The sequence below is a fragment of the Amblyomma mixtum genome, chromosome 1 (assembly GCF_055824585.1).
Source record: "Amblyomma mixtum isolate Tamu chromosome 1, ASM5582458v1, whole genome shotgun sequence".
Lineage (NCBI taxonomy): Eukaryota > Metazoa > Arthropoda > Arachnida > Ixodida > Ixodidae > Amblyomma > Amblyomma mixtum.
In genome coordinates this window covers 313,609,799-313,633,818 of record NC_143012.1, presented here as the reverse complement: position 1 = coordinate 313,633,818, position 24,020 = coordinate 313,609,799, and the positions used below count along the sequence as shown (strand labels likewise).

Sequence of the window (24,020 nt, the reverse complement as noted above, 5' to 3'; positions counted from 1 at the left end):
GTCGCGTAAAAAAAATACCACTACCGTCGCCCGCGTGAGCACAGGCGCCGGAAAAGGTGCGTCGACGCGCAGGCCACGCCGATAAGCGATGTATACCACACACTGCCGTAGGGGCCGCCGCCGTCGCCTCGTCCGCTATTACCCGCTCCATCTTTGGATTTCCGCGTGGTCGCAGAACAGAGGGTCACGCCTTCAATTCGCGGGGAAGAAGAAAACGATGGAAAAGAAAACAACGGATGAGGGAGGTCCAATTCTGACAGCGCGCTCCAGTCGCCCGGTTTTACCTGGTTTCACCGCGCCTGCATTGACTGCGGTGCACCAGACGCAGTCACGGAAATATTCCTCAGAACGGACCTTGCCCAACACTACCAGGGGCGAATATCGGCGGGAATATGCAACGCAGCAACAAAATAGTGTTTTCGCGGTGCGCTACGCAAATCGAGTTTCACGACGCCGCGACGAAGGTGGCGGCGGCGCCGTCTAAATGCTGGACCACGCGTAAACGCGCCTCTGCGTGCCACTGCTGCTCCAGTTACGCACACCCACCATGAAGGCGCGAAGGACACACGACTCGCTGAAATCTCATTCCGGCGAATCGAAAGCGATGACTCCCCGTCGTCCACGACGCTCATTCCGATCCGAATCGGTCGTGTCTCGCGTTTCACGCGCGTGGGAGAGCCGGCCCGCGCGCGTTCTCGCGTCGGCGTACGGCCGTGTGCGGCTCGCAGCATTCGGCTGCGCGCGCGTTCGCCGTTGCATGCAACTCGCGCAGCCAGACACGAGGGGAAAGGGGGGGGGGGGGGGGGGGGCGACGAAGGGGAGGGTGAGGGACAGCCGACGGTGCCCTTGCCGTCGTCTCTCGGCGATCTTTTTCTTTTTTTCTCCACAACACCCAGCATCCGTCGCGGATGAAAAATAAAAGTGCAGGAAGCGGCGCGGCGTTATATGCAAAGAGAGAGAAGAGACAGACGCGGCCACGATTTCCAACACAAGAGTCGAAAACTCAGTCGCAGTTTGCCAGGGGGAGTCTGCGGTCTCGACAGGCTATATACCGTCGTTGTGCCGCGATTTCAACGGATCGCAGCAAAGACCACAGGTCCACAACCCACAGCCGCAGAGCCCCCTTGAAGAGCCTCCCGTGCGGCAACAGGGCCCTTCGGCAATGTTTTGTGTGCGTCATCGGCCGCCTACGCGAGCGAACAGCGGAGAAAACGGAGTCTCGGCGTCGAACACGCGGGACCTTTGTTTATATACTGCACCCGCGAAGTGCGCTCTTCTGTTTACTCCGCGCCGGGGCCAGAACCAGGACTCCGGGGTCCTTTCCCCAGCGACTCGGCTTGGGCCGCGGAGTTAATACAGCGTTCTTCTTCGACGAAGGAATGCGACCGGCGGAGCGGTCTGCCCTTTACTGTAGAGGCCTGGATGCCACCAACTCCAGCAAGCGCAACTCACACTGTCTGAGAAGCAACACCCGGCAAGGTTCCCTGGTACCCAGGGCGGGCGTATACGGAAAGATGCGACGAATCTGGGGAGAATTGAGGGTGCTTGGGGAACATATTCTCTATTTAAACACAGCATCCCGACGTGCAGAGGCTCGTGCGTCTGGTCCTGAATTTGCGAAATGGAAACTGAGCATAAAGCTTTTCCCCTTACGCGCAAATTCGCACCTGCGCTTTCCTCGAGCCCAAGCTCGAAACGTCGGTGGACACACTACACCCCACCCAGTACCAAATGCGTAATAAAAAAATCCCCCATTCCACGCCGGTTCTGATCCACACCACGGCGCAATACAGAAGGCGACCGCTGACGCCAGTTTCATCCCGGTCACCCGACATTTACTTACGCTAGATCGGTCCAAGGTTAGGCTAGAGTTTGGCTGAGAACTTATTTCTTGAAACGGGAGCTAAAAGTACGGTCGGTTGTGCGATTTTACTTCCTCTCAGAAAAATTTGACGAGGTCAAGAAGAAAATTAAGCACTCCCAAAGTTCTTCGCGGGCATGTAAACGTCGGGGGGTATATACGGAGTCAGTCTCCTACCTGTATAGTCGCGTCCTTGGCGTATCTGCCTCCGCCCACGGCCTCATCATATCGCCAATGACAAGTGTCGTACGTCGACCGCTCTTGACCGCCCGACAAACAAACCTTGGCGCTATTTCCGAGGGATCACCCTTCGCAATACGGTTGTACAAACATAGGGCAAAGACCAGGATGCCATAGCAAATGCTCTATCGTATTAAGTCGCGTTCAGGTCGGCTTCTTTTTAAAGCGTTAGTTCTAATACTCGCATCACTCAAGGCTGCGTTAATATGAACCACGAGGTCATTCAAGTGGGACTAGTGTGGGTGGTACCATTGGTACAGATTGCGGGCTATCTAATTGACGCACAATGTTCAGAGTGCTATCAAACGATTCAGCGCGTTATGGAGCAAAAGATTACAAGTCGAATCAAGCGTAGCGCATCACAGGGATTCGCCCCGACGTCCTTTGCTTCCCCAAACCGTGACTTACTGAAACTTCAAGTGTCCATACAGCCAAACTAATTGACGTAGGTCATTCGAAGTGGTGTCAAACGATTCGTCTTCTTGCACTGTATTCGTTGACATCAAAAAGTAGATATCCGGATATAACGAAACAAACATTTGTACCGGATATAGCGAAGATGACTTATGACAATATTTGTTCGGTACTGCTAACGCTCGAACTCATACGCTGCCTCAGCGCTTTCCTCTCTTTTTTTTTCACAATCGCGCTCTGCAAACTCCGGAAATAGGCAAAAACCACGGCCAGGGGGAGGCGCCAACCCGGCGACAAAAGCTGCAAAGGCAGGGAGAAAACGGACACCACGGTGTAAAGTCCTATGTTCTGGACGCTTTTGAGAATTCACAGCAAACTGATACCGCCGTAACAGCGCAAAGGCTTCACGCGCCCCTTCGTTTACACGAGTGCCGCGTAAACGGTTCTCAGACATGCTCCGAGATAGGGTCGATACGAAGATAATAACGAAGGTCACCGCACCGACCGAGCGCTTTAGAGGCCTCGCCGTGAAAACGAAACCTCCCGGTCCTCCCGAATGTTGGCCACCGTTCCGGACAGCATCTAAGCGAGTCCAGCGGTGCAAGAAAAAACATATTCTTACACCGTGGTGCGCCCTCTTACGCAGGGAGGCATCGAAAAATCGGGTGGCAGCACGCGAGTATTATGCCGCCTAAAAGTACGGCAAATACAGGGCAAAAGCAGCGAGAGCGCCCTTACGCGTGCAGTAATATAACGCCAAAGTATTTGCGCATCTGTGGATGATACTGCCATTAGACACCTCTAGCACACCGTATACCATATTACCATGAGGTTCCATAGCGCACAACAAGGAAGGGACAAAACACGAGCGCTAAACTTTCACTAAACGATTTTATTCAGTTTAATGGAAATTCAGCATTCGTGATATGTCCCATCCTTGTTGTGAGCTATGGAACATCATGTCGACTACCCACCAGCCCGAATCCTAACCCTTCTAAACCCTATCAAAGTTACCGGAGTATACGGGAAGCCCGCGCCCATCAATTCGCATGCGCAGAACATCTTGCGGGCGCCCGATGGAGCCATGTTACCGGCAGCTGCGCTCCCACCTGGGCCATCGGGACCAATCAGCGCGCGCGAACTGGCGATGGGCGGTAACGGGTACGTTAACACGGTATCCCAGAAGTGCCTATTAACGTAAGACATCCGTGAAGCTGCAGATGTTAAGGTTTTCTGCCCAACTTTAACGGAACGAATGCGTTTACGTCTTGCACCCCGTCTCGCGTGCTGTAAAGCGTCTTCACGCTTCGTTCCGGCGCAGAGCGCATGTCCCCGGTGATGAGTTTCTCACGGAACCGCCGTAGCCCCGACGTGTGGTGCGCCGTGCCGCTCGCCTCAATCGCATGTTGGCAGCTCAAGAGCTTCTGTGGGCCGACCTGTACGACATTCCAACCATTTTTTTTTTCTTTTATCTTCCCGAAGTCAGGGTGCCGACTTACATATACGTAGTATCGGCTAATAGTAGGCGAGTACACATACGACAATTCACCAGTGAAAAATCGTCCTTTCAGCCTACGGCCGGATTTAGGCGAAACCTAGGGGGGCTACAGAATGAAAACACGCGGCTTCATCAAAGCTTGCGGCCGCCGCCCATCTTCATAGGCCGAGGCGAGTTGTCCACCGCAAAAAGGGGGGAAGGCGACAAACTGGCGCAGCATTAAGAACCGGCCGGAAGGCACAAGACAGGAGTGAACGAGCGTGTCGAGACCACCTCGAACCTGTATCTGGCGGACAAAGAGGCCGCCATTCCTCAAGAGGCGATAAGCTGCAGCTTTTGCCGGCGCGGAAGCTATCCGAGTCTCTCGCAGAGTGACGGCCGTTAGAAGGTGGCGTCCAGACGTGCCCGAAGGCAGGAAGTTACAACCTCGCCCCTACCGCTCCCTCTCTCTCTCTACGGCACCGTTAATCGGCCCTGTTCGTACACCAAGGGTAAAGGCCGTTCGAAGTCCATTCAAGGAACGCGAGCACGAATTACAAGGGGCTCTGGAAACTTGGGCGCTGGCTGCGCCAAGATATGCAAAGCGCGTGCTCAAGATACAGGAAACGAGCGAAAACGTCGTGTCGTCTCCTCGAGAGAGACCGTCTCGCTGCAGTTTAGCTACCACGGGAAACTAAAGGGGAACTGCAGCGAACTCTATACAATTATTGTTATAAGCAAAATTTCATGACTCTTTCCGGGTATACGGTGACGTTTGTTTGGGACCGAAAAGACGCATTTAATGGAGAGAAAAGTAAACTTAGAAATTTTCCCGCCCCTAGATTCGAACTCGTGACGTCTACACAGAAAAGGACTCCGAGGCCACTGTTTTTTGAACAGAATGATAGCGTAGAAGAAAGGGGGGGGGGGGGGGGGGGGTACTGGGCCCTCTCAAGAGTGGCTGACTGATTTTCCATTAAAGTTTTTCCTCCTTCGCCTCAGGGAATCCGCGCCAAAAATTCTGTGTCAAAGCATCGCAGTTTACTAGCGAAATCATCCGCTGATGGCGCAGCGCACTGTATTTCGTTTTTTTTTTTAATTTCATAGCTTATATAACGGCTCCGCTTTCGGCGAGAGTGGTCCCTCTGTGAACAGAATGTGCCGATACAGGTGAACTTCAATTCGACCTCAGCGTCCCTCCAAAAGGCTGCCGCGCAGTAGGAGACGCAAAGTAAATTTAACGTGAACACGCGCAGGATGCGTCGTTTCGCCGCTGACTTCGTACGTACTCTCACGTGGGGCGCCTCAGTGCACGCGCGCATCGAGGTACAGCACGGTCCACTGTTAAAGGGAACATGCGACAGCGTGGCCACGACGCTTTGGGACGCGCTGCCGCCGGTGCAGGCGCGGAAAGAGCAGCCGCCGGTGCATACTGCGCATGCGCTGCCGGCTATCGCTGAAGCGCTAAGCGAAGTGCGGAAGCCCACACCATCTCGTGTTCCCTTTAACAGTGGACCACACTGTATGTACTACGTTATTGGTACGCAGCGTGGCCCCAGAGCGCATACCCAGTCGGCGAGCTGCGTTGAACGCCCAGATGCGCACAAACCTTTGCCCCACCCCATATTGACTCACGCTCACTTCACAACGCCGATTACGCAGAGATAGCCACAACCGCCTCTGTTACACACGTGTGCCCCGCCAATTTCCATCTGTGGTTTTCGTGTGCACTGCTCACAGCGTATTCCGGTTTTTAAGAACACTGCGCGGTTATAACAAGGCATGAGCGCCAGGACGCAAGAAAAAAAAAAGCAAAAAAACGAAGCAGGTATGACCATGAAAGCCGGCCGATCTCGTGCTATTGTAGCCTCCACAGTTTTGTTTCCGGGGTTCTTGGCGTGGCTAAGACTTCGGCTCTTGCATCGATGACAACGTGAAGTCGACTATCTGCATTAGCCTCAGTGCGGGTAAAGAAACAGCCGAAAGTAGCTCTCTGCGGTGTTCCTACTAGTCTACGGCCATGTCTGCCAGAGCTGTAACGCACCCTGAAGCACAGAGCAAGCATCAGGGGTCGCGCATTTTGTAACGATTACTTTGGCGATTCGTTCTTTTATTTCCTTGTCAATAGTCAACCCCGCCCTCGATACAAGTGTTGGCGAATGACGCTTGCCTAGACCTCAGACTCAAGACGTCACAAATTGCAACTACCTGTGACAGAAGGGCACAAAAAAAAAAATGAAAAGAATGAATCGAAAAAAAAAAAAGGATCGCTACAAAACGTGGCCCCTCAGGTCAGTGCCTTCGTTGCAGCGACCGCAGGCGAATCAATAGCCAGAAAATTCGGCTATCTCGCGTAATACTCCGCGCGGGAGTTTTTCCAAACGAGAACGCGAGGAGGTCTACATCTGTTCCTTTCACTTGCGCGGAAGTCGCAGCGCGCTGCTGGCCGCCAAGTTCCATCTCGTTTACTCTCTTTATTGGCGCTATTTCGCTACTGACATACGTACGCGGTCTTATCACTGTTTCGTCAAACGGGACGAGCTATCTAGAGTGCACATACACTCATGTCTGCGGTATGCAACGATTCTTTCGGCGAAAGATCCCGATCATGGAGTCAGAACACCACCAACAACGCAATCAGGTTATCTGAAAACTTCCCGCTCAAGTACTGCGCGGCCTGCAGTCACTGCATACGGTATTGAACCCCCCCCCCCCCCCCCCCCTTTTTTTTGTAAAGATGTGAGCAGGCTTGTCTAGTGCGGTGTGCTGTGAGACAAATGAAGTGAAATCTCAACGCAGCTGCTTTTTTTTTTTTTTTGCGGGTGCGGCGCTCGTGCCTTTGTCGTTCATGACGCTACGCTGCGGCGATTGGGGGCAAGCACTTTCTGCGGAAACCACTACCAACTTCGAAATTTCTCACCTTTCAATCGGCAGAGCACGGCTCGAGACAAACCTTCTCACCGAAGCTGTCTAAGTAATTAAACAGCTTGCTTTAGAAGTCGCCGTCCGCCTGGCTTCCTGGCGTGCCCGTCGTCGCTACCACTTGACACTATCAGCGTGTTTAGCCACAAATGTTAATTCCGCCCTCTTACTGTGTCCCCCAGCACTGATTTCGGTTCCCGTTTCCCGCGGTGGTCGTCAAGAAACATGCATTTTTTTTTCTGCGACCTTTTTCGACAACTTAAACGGCTGATGATTAATAAAAAAAAAGATGAAGAAATACGCACCATTCGGTCCCTCTCATCTTCGATGGCCCCCAGCAGCCGACCGAATTCCTTCAGCGAGCCGGCTGAAACACACAAGCAAAAAGAGCGCACGTGTCACACGCAATTACGTGCACTCGGTTCACCCGCGGACACGGGCTCCGACGACCAGCAGCAGTTTCTCACAGAACACTCGCCACAGGTGACGCCGGAAACACGACTGCGCGTCTCATCAGGCAGCGACAAAGGCAGGCAATAATTTCGCGCACCTTCAGTCACCGTCGCGAACGCTTGTCTCTCGCACGTGAGCTGGACCGCTGTCTGCTCGCCAGCTGTTTGCGAAAAGCAATGGCACGACCCCAGAATGGAAACACAGCCGCCAGGCAGACATCAAAGGAGAGAGACTCCGTAAATCTCGCGCTCCTTTCTGGCGCAGCTCACACGGAGCCTAAAGACCACGCGGTCCTCGCGAACGGTCCAGATGCTGACAGCGGAGCACGCACGTGGAATCGCAGACACAGCTCGTCGCTGCCGCAGTGACAGTCATGCAGCAGTCGGTTTCATTTGCAGGTTATTTGGTGCGATAAGTAATACTATGGCTTGGCCTATCGCTCGTTCATCACTGGAGAGAACATGGCTCAGCAAGAGACGATCGGGCATAGAAAGGCAACAGATACTGGCGCCACTCCCGAGTTCTCGACTGAGTGCGCAAGCGCCGCGAATACTGCTTTAAACTCACCGCGAAACCGTAGAAAACCCGCGGCTCTTACCTCAGTATTTTCGTGTGAACAGAGCTTCTTCCGCACAGCAGCTAAAAGCGACTAAGATCAAGCTTTTCGCTTTGCAGCGAAAACCTCGTTTTGTGGTATGCGATCACGAAAAAAATAAAAGCAAGCAAGCAAAAAAATCCCGAGAGCGGAGCGTAGCACGGGTTGCTAACGGGTTCAACGACTCGCTTCGACCGCTGTTCGGGGCCTGCCGTTCCGTCACTTCGCATGTGCGAGCTCCAGGTGTTCAACTGTCGCCGCGCCGCTGCGGTTCGAGAACGACACGGCACGCCCGCTACACAGCAGTGCGGAAGGCAACCGAAAAAAACAAGTGCGCCAAGACCCGTCGTGCACAGCCTGGCTTAGCTGCGACCAGGCAGCTGAACTTCGCACCGAATCGCTTAATTTTTTAATTCCCTGTACCTGTCTGCCACGCCAAAGGATGAATCTAGCCACGTTGCCGGGTCCTGCGCACTTTGGACACGAATCGCTCGGTCAGTGCGCAGCCGATCACCGAGCGGAACGGTGCCGGCCGACCCGCTAAAAAATGAAAAGAAAAAAAAAAAGTCTGGACACACCTATCGGGACAAGACCATTTTTCTAAATGTGCCTGCGACTTATTAAACTTTAATGCGCCCAAACTTCTCAATTACAAGTAAGGCGCATGCTAAGCTTATTTTACCAACACAGCCCGCGTTCTGGGCCAGACGTTCATCTCCTCAATGGCACACGTCGCAAGACTAGACAAATTCTCCTCCGAGACTCAACTACCAGTGGCATCACGAAGACATAGAGGGCTAAAAAAAGTCTTGCATCGATTAAATGTAGGGTGAAAAGATACATTACGGACTCTTCATGCTTCGTTACTATCACTGCCTCCTTTCGACCACCAATCTCTCAAAATGCATTGTCTCAAGGCGTTTTGTCAGCCTGTGGGTGGGAGGAGACTGGCCCTGGAGACAGTAGGCATGTTCCTTGTAACCAGCTATTGTGGCGAGTAACTCACTGCACCGTTGCGAAAATTGAAAGTGCGGGCGAAAATCAGCGGGAAATGCGTGACAAAGTGCTAATGAAGTACTATAAGCAGCACCAAAAGGTTTTCTAGCCAACAATGGCCTCTGTACACTTGGGGCCTGTTTTGGAAGTTTAATGTGTCAATAGGAGCCACAACTCACATTTGCTCCCCTTGCTGCAGAGTGATTGCACTGCACTTAAAGTGGGATGTGGTTACTGCCTGACATATTACTGCAGTAACACATGGACTGCAATGCTTTCCATGCAGTTATAAAAATTACTGCACGTGCTAGCAAAACAAAACGTGATGAAAAAGCAACAGCCAGCAGCTACTCTTCAAGAAAAAGAATTATACCCTAATGCACATGTGACAAGTGTCATATTCACAACCTCGGTGGACATCGTACCATGCTGCCATTAGATTTGGTGAAGTGTATCCCTACTGCACTGCTTAAATTAATAGTTATTTCTTGACACAACAAACACTAAATTCTAACAAGCCAATGCCTCACAGCAGCTTTGGTTTGTCATGCACAGACCTTTAACACGAAAGTGGTGTTAAGTGTCTCAGATGAACCAGTGCAAAAAGGACAACAGACAAGAATGAAGGACAATGGCACCAACAGAAGCGCAAGAAACAGAGACATTGCTTGGTGATAGATAGTAAATGTACTATGGGATTTCTTTGTCTATGGACACTCGCTGCAGATTGGTACTTGCAATAAAAAAAAATGCCCTACACTGCCCTTAAAACAAAAACCATCTTTGCAAGAAGGCTCTGGACAGAGTTTTTTTATATAACACCAGGAAACAACGAGAATGTTCCAGGTGTGCACCACAATGTTGCAGTTTAACGTTCTCAAGCAACACAAGGGCTATGGTGGACGCTGTAGTGGATGGCTCCGGATTCATTTTGACCCCCTGAGGATCTTCAATGTGCACCGACATCGCACAGCACATGGGCGCCAATTGCAGGTGTATAGAGATGCAGCAAGAGAGGCATAAAAGAATAAAAATGCTTACCAATCACGATTTCATCATCAGTCTGGCTGTTTCCAATGCATTCCAGTCTAAAATTCGAGAAACTGGTGGCAAGATTTCGTTGTGCTCTTGAGAGGTCTGCAAAAAAATAGGTATCATGCAGTTAATATACGCCTGAAGAAGTGCATTGTTCCTGTTCTTAAAAGAGGGAATATGGAGGCAAGAACCACAGGAGCATTCATTTTAGGTTTCGTGCTCTGAAAAGTTAAAACCGATTCGTTTACTCAATGCAACAGTTTGTAAGACATCAGATTCTGTCCAAAAAAAAAGTGCTGCAACATAATCTAAGTAATGCAATTTACCCTCTGTGCTGACAGGTCCCTGCCAACTACAAGAAGAAAGACAACTAAAACCAGAGAAACACGAAGCACTGTTACTGATGAGACATTCAAAACTTTTGCCAGTCATATGAGATTTCAAGTGAGCGCTACAATGAAGGTGCAGGGTAGTTCCAGAAATGTTATGTCAGTGTTCCAGGGCAGCTCACAAAAGTGTTTCAGTTTCATGGATGCATGTCAGAAGGTCAGATGTCATCACCAGCTAGTTTCAGTTCACGGTGGAACTAAAGCTCCTCGCGTTAGTCTCCTATCAACTTTGTACTCTGTGAACAGAAGCCATCTAATCCTACCAAATCTGGTAATTCTGCCTTCCTGCTTGATTCTCTGCTGCCTATGCTGCACTTTCCTACATTAGGTATCTGCTCCATTACCGTAACAGACTACCGGTCATATGTCCCACAGATTCTCAGTCCTGTCAAGTCCATATCTTCCACCTAAGGTTAGGCTAAGACATCACTATTTACATGATTATCTCTAATCCATGCTGTTGTTTTACATCTTTTAAGTTGCTCCTATTTTTCTTTTTCTTTAGCCTCCAAGATATGGCGCAAAGGTGAGTACTCGTAGGATACCACATAAGAATGGCAGAGTACAACATAAACAGATGTTGAATAAAGTTATCTTTATTAGTAGCATCAAATGAAATGCAAACAAGACAACTGAAATTCAAGACAGCAAAATGGGAACACCTAAGTGGAGGGAGACAGAATTCTAGCATCCTTGAATTTCAGTTCGAAGATGTGAAGGACACTCTAAGGAAGTGCTGTTAGACTCTGCTAGTATCCACACTCAAGAAGCTAATATTTTCGTGCTTTTGTGTTTGCATTTCACTCAACACTGACAGTACACTGCTGCATGCATTCGTTTCGAAGGATACTGGTAAGTTGCTTTTTACTTCTTGAGAGTGCCTGCCAAATGCATTTCAACCAATGCTTTTTATTCTCCTGCTAATTCTTTCCTTAAGATCTCAATCTGCTGCTGCCGCTTGGCCTCGACGTATTCTGTTTTACTAATTACAATACCTCACAGCCTATTGTACACACTGCTGCCCTTATGCCAGGCTGCTGGACATTAATCAAGTCTTCGAACCCCAAATTTTCATGACTATGATAGTATTGAACCAGTTTAGGTCCCCACAATCATGTACGATAATTCATCCCCTTGGTTACCTAAACTGAAATGTAATCTGCAAATAAAAAGTTGTGGAGGTGTTCTCTATTAACACATCTACCTATATATCAATACAATGGTATGAATATTTCTCGTAGACATGTGGTGAATAACAGGTGGAGAGGCTGTCTCCCTACCCAACACTGTCCTTGAAAAGCATATTTTTCACTGTCTGTATGCAGGACTGTGGTCCCTGCAAACTTCAGCCATTTACAGAATTACACCTCAGTTCCCATTTGCGCTTGTGACAGCAGCATTGTTCGAAAAATATCGGCCCGACAAAATAATGACAGGATTACGGACTTCCACGTGAACGCTTGCGGTGATAACATTTACCAATCTTTCGTTGTCAACCGTGTCCTAAGGCGCCACGACGAACAAATCAAGATAACGCGAGCCGAAATCGTACCGGCCGTTATGCCACGATTAAGCCACAAAAGAATGTGGGTTCGCCGTTCCAAATCATAGAGTTTCTTACTATTACCTAGAGGGAAAGCTGGCAAGCCGTCTATGGGAGTTTGCATGGAGACCCCACGTGACCACCTCAGCCACCATGGGCGCTCAAAGCATCATGGGGCGGTGAGCTACTTGTTGCGGAACTGTAACTTTTGGCCAAAAAATAATAAAAAAATAAAGCTGTTTGATAGCTACAAACGTCCTAACATTCAATATCTTGTCTAATGATTGCAACAAACGAGCAGAAAAGCATTTAAGTGCAAAGTTTGCCTAAAATAAGACATGACTAGCTTTCCTATTGGCCAAGTGATGAACACTAAAAAAACTAATATTTCGTAATTAACAGGCGCACTTTTAAAAGTAAATATGTTTTCAGAAAAAATGTTGTTGTTTAGATACTTTAAGAGGTTTTTTTAATGGCATTTCGGAAGAGTAAAACCTTTTATTGGCGTCGTGTGTCGCCGCGTCTTCACTACTATGGCTTTTGCACACTGCGTTCGCGCGAAAGTCGTCTGCGCACAGACGAACTACGTTTTCGGAATGAAACGCCTTAGTACTGCCACTCTGTGTTCCCGAAAAACTACGACTGTGCCGCAACAAGTAGCTCACCGCCCCATGATGCTTTGAGCGTCCATGTTGGCTGAAGTGCAGCGCCGCCAGCTTTCCCTCTAGGTAGTAGTAAGAAACTCTATGTTCCAAATCATTTGCAATGCGCGGCTTTCGTTAATGGGAACAAACTCCCGCGCGCGCGCACGCTCGACTTTTCCGGCTTGCCGAAAGGCGCACACCAGTATCCTCAGCGCCGCTCGTACCGACGCTGCTTGACGCGCCTGCCGTAAATGGTATTTGTTTATTACATTAGGAGAGGACGTGCCACCACACCGTACAGAAACCCGATCCAAGAGCGACACGCACCTGAAGCGACGCTACGTGCGAGCATCGGCACCAACAAGCGTTAGGTGTCGATGTGGGTGGGACTCCCGACGCGGCTTCAAGAAGTTCATCGACACACACTCATCGCTCGCACTGTCTAAAGACGGCCAACACAAAATTACAAACAATTCTTGCATTGCATTGCGCGCTCTTCAGACATGCAGCAGAAGGGAAGGGCGGCGCAAAACTTCCGAGAAAAACTCACTTCTAGCAGCGTTCAGCAGATCCTTGACCTCCTTGATGATTCCTTTGATTGCCTGGCTCGTCCGGTCCAGCTCGTTTTCGTGCGCATGGAGATTCTCGCGGAAATACGGGCTGTCAGTGAGGCAGTCTGTGAACTCGAGCGGTAACAGACCCATGGTCGTGGTTAACGGTGTCGTGATGCTAACATAGCACAGCTCCTGTTTACTGCTCCATCGCAATCCACACGAACGAAGTTCGCACTTGCATTGTTGCTAAACGAGCAACGTCTGTGACCTGTTAAAGCTCAGGAATGCGACACCTAGACTCAATTATAAAAAGTTAAAAATTGTTAGGTATTTATAGTACTTTTTTTTTACATATAAACGCTATTGTGAGAAGTTATGAAAAAAATGTTTTCATGCGCGAGCTATACTAAAAAACTTGCGCAACTATCAGCATCATCAGCAGCAATGGCGGCGCACTGACCGGTCGCAGTTTCCAAGTGTGGTTGAGGTGGCTGCGGCCACCGTTCGGTGGTACTCACAATACTTAAGGCTGTATTTTAATTTCCCTTGCGTCATTTACTGACTCAGTTGACCTGTGACTGCGGAAAAAGGGTGAGTTATCTTTGGTGATCGCGACGCAAAATGCCAACACCGTTGTCGCAGTGTGCGACCTCCGATCTTGCTGCACACCCTACGCACTGGAACACTGGTGTTTGAAACTGCATCACTTGGAATTTTTCTGTCCAGATCATGCCGAAGAAGAAAACGGGCCAAAGGAAAAAGGCGGAGAAGCAGAAGCTTCGGCAGAAAGCCATTCGGGGAAATGCGGCCCGGGTTAACCTGGGTGAACATCCGTGTAACGCCGTAATGGTATGCGTGCAGTGTTTCACGTCTGTTTTTTAGGTGTATCTGTGTGACGAGAAATAATGAGCATGTTTTTTATACATTTTTACAGGAATGTGACAAGTGCGCCAGGTAACCAGCCTTTTTTTTTTTTATTTTGATGTGATGCTGCTTCAGAACTCTCGAAAGGACGTTGACGAGTGCAGCCGGCTATCTTGTTTATGTATCCGAATGATTGGTCAGGATACTGTGCATTTGACAGCACAGCAGAATAGCTGATGTGTTATCAGTTGAAAGTGCCTGTGCTTAATTGTCGATGTGGGGAACAGTCAGCCTTCTTGGGTTGTGGATGTGTCAAGGCAAGCGTTAATGTATCTGCTGTAAAGCTGCCTGCTACAGTTGATACTAAAGGTAGAACAAAGACATCTGGTACGTATTGCAAGTACCAAATATGGTGTTGCCGATTTGTATGGAAATCAGTATCCCAGTGCCATAAATGGCAGGCCTCAGTTATGTTGAAGGATGGAAGTAACATGAGTCTGGTGTTATCCCCCAGCCTCTTTCAAAGGAGGTGGTCAGAACATTTGTTTTTCCACTCGCAGGAAACAGAAAAACCGGGCTTTCTGCTACTTCTGTTCTGCTGTTCAACGGCTGCCAGTGTGTGCTAAATGTGGTGAGGTTATTTACATTGTTTGGCATTTTCATTGTGGATTACTGATGAAATCAGTGTGCAGTTTATTGGCACTGCACACTGTGCCCTGCAGTGACAATTTATTTCACTTATGTGAAACTTGGTAGGAGCTGGTATTGCATGGCTGAAGAGGTCCTTTTGTTCTTTTTTGTTCTAGGAAAAATGAAGTGCATGATGAAGACTGGCGACTGTGTTGTGAAACATTCAGGCCAATTCACAACAGGACTTGGCATGGTTGTAAGTTGCAATCTCTCATGGAATTAAGTCTTAAACATTAACTTAACAGTGTTTATTGTGATCCATGTAAGTTATGATATTCTACTTTTTTTCGTATGTCTGTGGTCAGAATATGGGTACAAGGTCAGTCCTATTAGTTAAGACTCCATTATTGCATGCACTTTGCATGTCATCCTCTGAGTAATTATCTCAAAGAGCGCAGCTTTCAAAAATTTGCTGATGTGAGGGGTGCCTTTACATGGTTTTAGAGAATGAAACCAAGGTTAGAATGTATAGTCTACTTCTGTTTTTTTTTTTTTTTGATAAAACATTCTTGTTCTGTGTACCCCATTTTGTCTCCCTTAATTCTTAGTATAGCATACTAATTCCATCAAAAATGTACAACCAGCTAGCCCCCGTTACTGCCTTGCTTCTCCTAGGTGTAATATGGAGATTTGTGCATTGCTTACTTTTCTTGAAGGGCACGGAAACAAACATTGGGGTGACTTTATCCTCACTGATATCATTCTCTTTTGCCTTCTGCTCCGCCGCCGCGGTGGCTCAGTGGTTATGGTGCTCGGCTGCTGACCCGAAAGACGCGGGTTCGATCCCGGCCGCGGCGGTTGAATTTCTTTGGACGAGAAATTCTAGAGGCCCGTGTACTGTGCGATGTCAGTGCGCGTTAAAGAACCCCAGGTGGTCGAAATTTCCGGAGCCCTCCACTACGGCATCTCTCATAGCCTTAGTCGCTTTGGGACGTTAAACCCCATAAACCATAAACCAAACCTTCTGCTCCGTAATCATTATCATCAGTGGCCATTAGTGTAGAATAGCATTTGGTGCTTTAAGTGGGTGATTTATATTGTGCGGTCAAGCTTGTTGGTAGCTTTTGGTTGGTCTAGACATGCACATATGCTGCTAACAGTGGCTCTACTGTGGCTACACTTTCAGTAAACATCAAACAAAACCTGTCTCCATTCACAGCACACCTTTTTATCATAAAGGTGGGTTTTTGCCAGTTATATAAGCCCCTAGAGATATTTCTAGATGTGACCATCGCCACTTGTGGTCCATCTCTTTATCATGAAGATATCTGAGAAGGAGTCGGGAAACATATCTGTAGAGCACCGAGTTCTCTTGCGGTAAAACAATGTCTTCTGTAAAGACGTGCCTCCACTATCTTCCTCAGAGGTATGAACAGGGCTTACCTCTATGTGTTTTGGAAGCATACAATATATAATGGGTAGATTGCCGTAAAGTCCTCACGAAGAATAGAGCGATTGCAATGCCAGGTCTGTTTTTACCATCCATGCTGATAAAAAATCTTTTTTTGATAAAGCTCCCCTCTTGGTAGGAGTTACCTTCCCACTGTGTACAGTTGCGGGTAAAAAAGATTAGCACACATGACGGAACACCAGAGCGCCGGAATGACAATGCGTGGCGCTGCGGGTGGCGAAGAGGCTGATAACGAGAGTGCGGGGCCGTTCCCATTCTACAGTATTAGGGGGGTTCAGCGGATTGCCACGGATAGCAAAATTACTGGCTAAAAGCAGCGCTATCATCTATTGTTCCCGCGAGTTCCTTTTGATAGACCATCGCGGACATAAAAAAAGACAGTAATAAAAAAGAAGCCATCTTTGCTCATGATGACCGAGCCAAAATAAATGCCGCAGCACAGTCACGTAGGGTCGGCACTTCAACGCTCGGGCGTTGCACGCTTGATAAAGCTTACTTCCTGCCGTCCCCCCCTAGGCTGCAAACATGGAAACGGCCCGTTAGGCAGGTCTGCGTACTGCAGCGCCGCTTGGTGAGATATAAGAATTCTGATCGCCAGTGATCTGTGCTAATATTTTTTGCTCGCGACTGTACACCTGTGTGTATCTCATTGCTTTCTGCCCTTTGAGTGCTGTGCCTGAGGCCACAGGTAGGAGATACGATTAATTAACTTGTATTTCTTGCAAAGTAAATGCAAAAGTGCTTAACTTCAGTCCACAATGTACAGCTTCATGTCTCCCATTTTGGTGCCTCAGAATTCACAACTTTCTTAATATAAATCATGCACATATGTGGACACACTTTATGGGGTTTTAACGTCCCAACGCGACTCAGGCTATGAGGAATGCCATAGTGAAGGGCTCCAAAAATTTCAACCGACCGGGATTCTTTAACGTGCACTGATATCGCACAATACACAGTCCTCTAGAATTTTGCCGCCATCGAAATTCGGCCGTGGCGTCCGGGATCGAACCATGCGTGAGAGTGTTGGTTTAATGAGAATTTGTATTTTCATTTGTGGCTTCAGCTGTGAATTGGGATTGAACCCACACGAAAGTGTTGGTTTAATGAGAATTTGCACTTTTGGCTTGAGCTGTAAATTATTTTTCAGGGAGCCATATGCGACTACTGTGAAGCCTGGGTTTGTCATGGAAGGCAGTGTCTGACCAGCCACGCTTGCACATGTCCTCTGCAGGATGCTACCTGCATAGAGTGTGAACGTTATGTATGGGAACATGGTAAGGGCACAAGAGGCTAGATGACTCTGGGCAAATAACTGCAGATGCTCTGCCGTCTCCTGCTACCATCTCCTTACGCCGTGGTCCTTCTTTCCCAGGTGGACGCATCTTTAAGTGTTCTTTCTGCAACAGCTTTCTCTGTGAGGACGACCAGTTTGAACACCAGGCCAGTTGTCAAATCTTGGAGGCTGAGACGCTCAAATGTGAGTCATATTACTGTGGTTCTGTGTTGCTGTGAAAAATCACCATTTCATTTCTTCATTGGTGTTCAGTGTGTACCGGATAGACTTTCGCAATGAGGGCTCCCTGTGCATTGCAGTCTTTTTCACTGGGCTGTCATGTGCGCCTCGTGCTAGCACGGTGAAAGCGGCAGTGGAACTGGTTTCCGGCAGCTTAGAGAGGAGCCATTTCAACAACTCCCTTGCCCAGTCAAAAGGTCTCTATACTCCGTCTCACAAGATGTTTGCAGCACTACGAAAGGTACGAGCTCTCAAAGTCCAATCAGGATGGCGCGCACTACATTAGTGTGTTCCTACGTGCCTCTCGCACTGCCAGTCATTGACAGGTGGCTCCATCATGGTGAAAGAAGGCGTACTAGTAGTTAGCTTCTTTTTACCTCCAGCAGGTGGCGCTTGATGTCTTTTTATTCTTTCATCTGTTTGTTTTTGGACAGGCGGACGCTCGTTCCAATGGGACTGGCCCCACTTTTTCTTTTTTGTCGCCACTTGTTCGTATCAGTTCCTCTGTAGTGACGTTACAGTTATTTTCAGTCTTCCTGTCATGTGTATATGAATTTATTTATTCCAACATGGTGACTACACTATTAAGCTGGGTCGAATGCAGGCCGGGGCAGCCAAATGTCGATGGTGGAGAAATGCAAAACAACCACATGCGCTGCGCGAAAGTCAACGCACACGCGGTCAATATTAATCCGGAGCCGTCCACAACAGCCATTGCCATATCTCATGAGAGACGATTTACTTTCACTGCGACAGTACTGAATGGTGCCGACTTTTGCGCGCACGTTAGCAGGTTAATGGGGCTCATCTCATCGTCATCATAACTCCATCCAGCTCTGCTGGTTGTGTCAGAGCTGGTTGTGTCGTCCTCCAGGTTGACAACAATAGCCGGTCCTTGGTAAACAACATCGTCGATGAAGTGGTCCAGTTTCCTCATCACATCTTCCTCACTAATAACATGTTGCACGTAATTCTTCCATTTCTCAGCAGTCACTTGCATGATGCTTTGCCAAACCAGAGGCTCCACGTCTTGGAGATTAAACGTCTTGGTTCGACTGGGAACGAAACCCTTGACATCGCTCCAAACAAGCTCTATCGGGTTCACTTGGCAGTGGTAGGGTGGCAAGCGCGCAACGAGACGGCCAGCAGCTTCGGTGATGCAGTCCACACGGTATCGGTCCACACCTGTGTTCACGTTGTTGACAAGCTTCATGAGCTTGGCCTTCACCATGTCGCTACTCCACGCGACACCTTTTCTGGACGGCCAAGTCTCTATGTCCTTTTTTGAGGCCATCCGCCGCACTTTATCCTGCTTCACAGAACGATATGGAGCGTTCTCCATCACTGTAACGCTGCCGGCTTCTTCGGGGACAACATTCGGCCCGCCTTCAACGTCTGCGTTGTCCACTGGTAAAGTGTTCGCTCGCTCACCTGGGTGAGTTTTGCCGTCCTCTTGATGAGCGCATTTGTACTTGAACTGCCCCCGTTCTCGACGCGAAGCACTTCAAGAAGCCAACTGCGATCGCCTGCTTGGAAAAACGGCGCACTGTCGGTGTAGGGCACACAAACGACACAACCGACTCGGCCGGCGCCATGTTGGAAAATGGCAACGCATCACTACCTCGCAGCAAGCCTCCGCAGAGCTGTGTTCGTACGGGCTTTGTCTGTAAATTTCACAAGTGATTGATGCAATCTATACCATCTAAATCTACCAGTCCAAAGTATGTTTTCAATTGCTGTGCTTATTGTTTGATTAATAGTCCTACACTGCTCAAATATTCGAGGGACTATTTTTTGTGTTCCTGCAGCCCTGATTGGACGAGAGAGCTCTGCCTTCCGTAGTGCTGCAAACATCTTGTGAGACGAAGTATAGACCATGTCATGCTTATATTTCGACCAGGCTAAGCTTTTCATCTGCCTGCCTTTTTATTCTTTGCAAGCTGAGAAAATGGTTCAAGAGCATTTGGGAGTAAAAAAGAGTGCTAGCTGCAAAATATGTGCTGTTCATACATTGCGGGAGAGTTAACAAAAATTTAGGTTTATGGAGGTTTAACGTCCCAATGCGACTCAGGACATGAAGGACGCGGCAGTGAAGGGCTCCGGAAATTTCGACCACCTGGGGTCTTTAACGTGCGCTGGCATCGCACAGTACACGGGCCTCTAGAATTTCGCCTCCATCAAAATTCGACCGCTGCGGCCAGGATTAAATCTGCGTCTTTTGAGTCAGCAGCCGAGTGGTGCCATAACCACTGTGCCACCGCTGCAGGCTAGTTAGCAAAAATTGTCACGTGGCTCAGGATCATGCTGCAATAAATTACTTTATCTTTTTTTTTTTCCAGGTATGTCCTGCAACCGGCTTGGCAATCACTCTTGTTTGCGCTGCAAGGTAAGAAGCGTTCCAGTTTTGTAACAAAGTAACTTCTATGAAGTAAAACACGCTCTGAAGCAATTTGGTGCATAGCCAGTATAGACGAAGCCCAAAAGACAGCTCATATTGACCTGCGATTCACCAATATACTGGATTTTGTCTTTTCTTGCTTTGTCTACACTGGCTTGTATGAAGCTTCTCTCTCCAGTCTCACAAATGAAAATGTTCACCGTGAAGTGCTCTTGTGTGTCGCATCCGTAATGCAGTCTGTGTAAACCTTACCGAGCATTGACCCTATTACCATCTATGCGGCTAGATGTCATAAAAAAAAAAATGGTGCGGTGGGCCATTATTGTCATGCAACAATATTCCTTAAAGTAGAAGTTGTGCTTAATTTTCTTGGCCTCCTTTTTTATCTTTTGTGCAGACGTGCTATTGTGATGAACATGTCAAGCGGAAAGGATTCAAGTATGAGCGAAACCAGCCCATGCCTTGTCCCAAGTGTGGCTTTGAGACTCAGCAGACAAAGGACCTCAGCATGTCAAGTAAGCCTTGAGAAGCCTTAATTAACATGACCTCACAGACCTTTTGTTGTCGGTTCATTCTCTGAAACTTGTTGCTGAAAAGAATGTTCTGACATTGGTGACAAATGTTTGTATGTGCTCTGTGAGAGTGGTCTTATCTCATTTTTGAAGAAAAGTTCTATATGGCCCAGATACTGTACGTGAGCTATGCTCAGGTGTATATTAACTGTTACTGTGTCTCTGCTAGGGGAATAAGAACCCATTCAGCCATCAAGATTTTGTTTAAATATTCTGGACAAACTACCCACCTTCTTTGATTTGTTGATTGCTTCGGCATCACGGAGACGTCTGCCAACTATTCTTGTCAGATCAGCTGGTAAAACAACTGTTATAGTTTGGCAGTGGTCCTTGATTTGATCCGCAAACCGAGGTGGATTTTTTAGCTGAAAACCTTTTGTGTTGGTTGTTTTTCTATTTTAGCTGTACTGCTTCATTTCTGAAGCAGTACAGCTTCGCACAGTTCCAGAGGCTTGCTTCTAAGTCGTGTTTTGCTTTTTAGCTCGCCACCACAGTTATGGAAGACAGCAAGCAGGACGGGATGACGATGATGACGAAGGATATGGTGCTGGCAGCAGCTATGGGGAGTGTGGCTACAGCTATTATGGTTCAGGTAAGTAACACCGTTGTCAAGTTTTTTGCAATGTTGGTATCCGCAAGTTACACCTCTATTATGGAGACTAGTTTGCAATACAGCTTCCATGGCATGACATGAAATCAGTGCAGATTTTTTACATGGGGAGTAAACCTGTGCTTTCTGTCTTGTATGTCAGTAGTCAGTGATGTTATTAAACAAACGAAGGAGTTGTTAGTTTGTTTATTCTTTCCCTACCGCTTTTCTGGTGTTTAAATTTTCATAAATTAGAAATGTTTGATAGAGTGATCATAGTACTGTACGATAGGTGAACGGTTTTTAATAGCACTGTTGATTGTTAATTGTGTCTTTGTGTTACTAGTCAGGCTATCAATGTTGGATCAACTTGTCACCTTTCTACAAATTTGTAATTCCATGGGCTTCCAGAATGATGAACTTTCATTGTAGTGGTGATGGTCGCTCATTTTTTTACTTTTTACCTGCATTTGTTTTGACTTTTTGACTGAATTCCAAGCACTGCATAATGCAGCAAGATTTTTTTGTTGCCAAAATATCTGGTGTAGGTGGTGGAGCAGGTGATGTGGATGATGATGATGAAGATGACGAAGATGAGGATGATGATGAAGATGACTCTGAGGAAGAAGAGAGTGAGGAAGAGGATGAAAAAGAAGACACCACAGGGGCTAAGGAATAAAACATTTTTTTTCTTCAGCATGAAACAGGATTTTCACTATTTGAAGACGTGTTATTTGATTACAGCAGGATTTGTCAACAACATAAGAATGAGAGAGAAGCCTTAGTCTTGGGAAACAGTATTCGAACTGATTACAATTTAAAAGTCGTGAAGACAATGTTGACTCTCTTGAGAGAGTTGTCACCACTGGAGTTACCTACAGTTGTTGTTCTTTATTTTCCAGCTTGTGCTGGAAGTTAAGTGCTATTCTTCGCTGGTAGCTCATGTAGTAACAATGGCTGGGAAATAGGCACTTGTTTCAAGCACTGTATACCTCGTGCAGCAGGTACCCTTTGAGACCTGCTGCAGCAAGCAATGCATTAGCCCCCATAGAGAGTACTGCAATGAAAAACTGCTCATGAACTGAACAGTAGCTTTCAACGTGCGCTGGAATCATGTTTGGGTATTGTTACATTTATACTTGCCTGTAAGTGACTGCCACTGCCATGAGATAATGTGAAGTAGCAGGGTGCCTGTACCTCTACAAATGAGATGTCATGTGATGATGAAGCAAACAGGGTGTCCTTGCATCATGAAGTTCATACCTAGCCTTTCATTGAATACTTTGGCATTTCATTTTCCTGACGTTGAGGCTTACTCTCCCAGTAATTGGTAAGATTAAAAGTTGCAGTTTGTGTCCGCTACTAAACTGGAAGCTTCAGTACATTCCAAAGAGATAACGTACCCTAACTTATCTACATTCTTGTACAAACAGTAAACCTCTGTGTAGACAATGAGCAGTGTGTACATGCTGACCAAATATATGTGGTATCGGTAAATATGGTATATATATACAGAGCTCCACGTGTAAAGAGTCGAATTCACTTCGACTGTTGACTTGCGTATGATACATAGCTCATGAGTGAGAACAGTTGTTCAACTGCTGCTGGGTGCAGCAAAAATGTAACAAAATATCGAACAAACTTTTACACGCTGCTTGTAACAACGTGCAAGAGACACTGAATTGAGTGTGCACCTTGCATGAGAGAAACTTGGAAATTTTAAGTGGTACCAAGCCAGAAGCAAATGCTTTTTTCTAGAATTGTACATCATGTACAGAACAATGGTCTACAAGCTGGCCAACGCTGCTATTTCTGTTGTCAGTTTTTAATAGTGTGCAAAATTGAAACAGGACAATTATTAATATGCAAGATCTCACTGTGCAAAATTACTTGCCATTTGTAACATTTGGCGTGCTTCATCTTCAGAGAAAAACTTAGACTTTGAGATTGTACACTGTGCCACCGCACGCTTTCCGAACTCGATCAGTCTGACTGCAGGTAACAGGCACAACATGTATCGTGGGATGCCTTTAGGCAAATTGCCAAACACACTTGTCTGCCAGCAAGTTCTTGTGCTACGGACTCTGAGGCCAGAAAATGTGTGTCACCCTGCATTTCGGGGTTGAGACTAGCACCGCAGGTTTGATGGCCTGCCTTCATTGGCTTTCCCAAACCTCCTTACTCCTTTTTGTTGCTGGATGACTTCTGCAGTGTCTCCACAACAGATAGCGAGGCCCTGCGCACCTCAAAGTTTTCCAGGTACTTGTTCGATATGGACGGCCAGTCAACGACGTTTGTCAGTTTGTTCATTCCTTGCATCATCTCCTCTGAAAAATGGATGGCAGAGAAGGTTATGGATGTGAGAATTTAAAGCTTTACTTGATTTAACACGTGCATTCTAAGCACGAATGCTTATACTTGCAAGAAGTACATCGTGGAGGTGTGTACACACAAGTGATATAGCATTGTGCATGACATCTCTGTATTTATCACAAAAGATTTAAGGGTGGGCGCAGCTTTGAAATCTCATGAAATGATAAAATTTTTTTTTTTTTTAAGTTGTATCCACTTGTATGGTTCGTCTTTTTATGCTGTTCCAATGTTTTTTGCTGAAAGTTACCAGGAAGTGCTCTAAAAGAACTGTTTCGTGAACCGTGGTGGCTCTGCAACTGCAGAGAAACGCTTGAACAGTCTCCGTTACAGTTTTCTGCCTAGATACCCGCCTTGCGGAGCAGATTCTTTATTACTGCTTTATCTGTATTAATCTCATTTGCTTTTTGCGCTCTAAGGATCATATTGCGGGCCTAGACATTATTTTTCGAATGTCTTAATTTTAAATTTCGTGTATGAAATTTTC

The 24,020-nt window shown here is 47.5% G+C and overlaps 3 protein-coding genes across 7 annotated transcripts in view; 1 reads left to right on the top strand and 2 right to left on the bottom strand.

Moving 5' to 3' along the window:
- Nucleotides 1-13,387, bottom strand: part of Graf (GTPase regulator associated with FAK) — a 66,004-nt gene extending 52,617 nt beyond the window's left edge. For all 5 annotated transcript variants that reach the window (XM_089566988.1, XM_089566991.1, XM_089566990.1 and 2 more), the window contains exons 1-3: nucleotides 13,120-13,387; nucleotides 10,000-10,095; nucleotides 7,220-7,281 (exon numbers count right to left, since the gene is read on the bottom strand). In XM_089566988.1, coding sequence (XP_089423114.1) covers nucleotides 7,220-7,281; nucleotides 10,000-10,095; nucleotides 13,120-13,273 — 312 coding nt within the window. In that variant the 5' untranslated portion in view covers nucleotides 13,274-13,387. The remainder of the gene's footprint in view (nucleotides 1-7,219; nucleotides 7,282-9,999; nucleotides 10,096-13,119) is intronic.
- Nucleotides 13,388-13,567: 180 nt separating this feature from the next.
- On the top strand, nucleotides 13,568-21,867 carry Noa36 (zinc finger protein 330 homolog Noa36). The gene is made up of 11 exons (XM_089566986.1): nucleotides 13,568-13,714; nucleotides 13,850-13,972; nucleotides 14,058-14,077; nucleotides 14,548-14,618; nucleotides 14,794-14,873; nucleotides 17,239-17,365; nucleotides 17,464-17,568; nucleotides 19,944-19,990; nucleotides 20,400-20,517; nucleotides 21,056-21,166; nucleotides 21,712-21,867. Exons 2-11 carry the CDS (start codon nucleotides 13,853-13,855, stop codon nucleotides 21,840-21,842), a joined length of 930 nt encoding a protein of 309 aa, XP_089423112.1. The 5' UTR covers nucleotides 13,568-13,714; nucleotides 13,850-13,852; the 3' UTR covers nucleotides 21,843-21,867.
- The window catches only part of nompC (no mechanoreceptor potential C), a 93,149-nt gene continuing 90,731 nt past the window's right edge, over nucleotides 21,603-24,020 (bottom strand). Inside the window, exon 28 of the mRNA XM_089566987.1 lies at nucleotides 21,603-23,490. Within this exon, the coding sequence (XP_089423113.1) occupies nucleotides 23,342-23,490 (149 nt within the window). The 3' untranslated portion in view covers nucleotides 21,603-23,341. The remainder of the gene's footprint in view (nucleotides 23,491-24,020) is intronic.

Bases quoted from the DNA above. Each gene is read 5' to 3' on its own strand.
- Noa36 (XM_089566986.1), top strand. From the start codon at position 13,853: ATGCCGAAGAAGAAAACGGGCCAAAGGAAAAAGGCGGAGAAGCAGAAG. The intron at 14,874-17,238 runs GTAAGTTGCAAT...ATTATTTTTCAG, and splicing joins CAACAGGACTTGGCATGGTT to GGAGCCATATGCGACTACTG. The intron at 19,991-20,399 runs GTAAGAAGCGTT...TCTTTTGTGCAG, and splicing joins ACTCTTGTTTGCGCTGCAAG to ACGTGCTATTGTGATGAACA.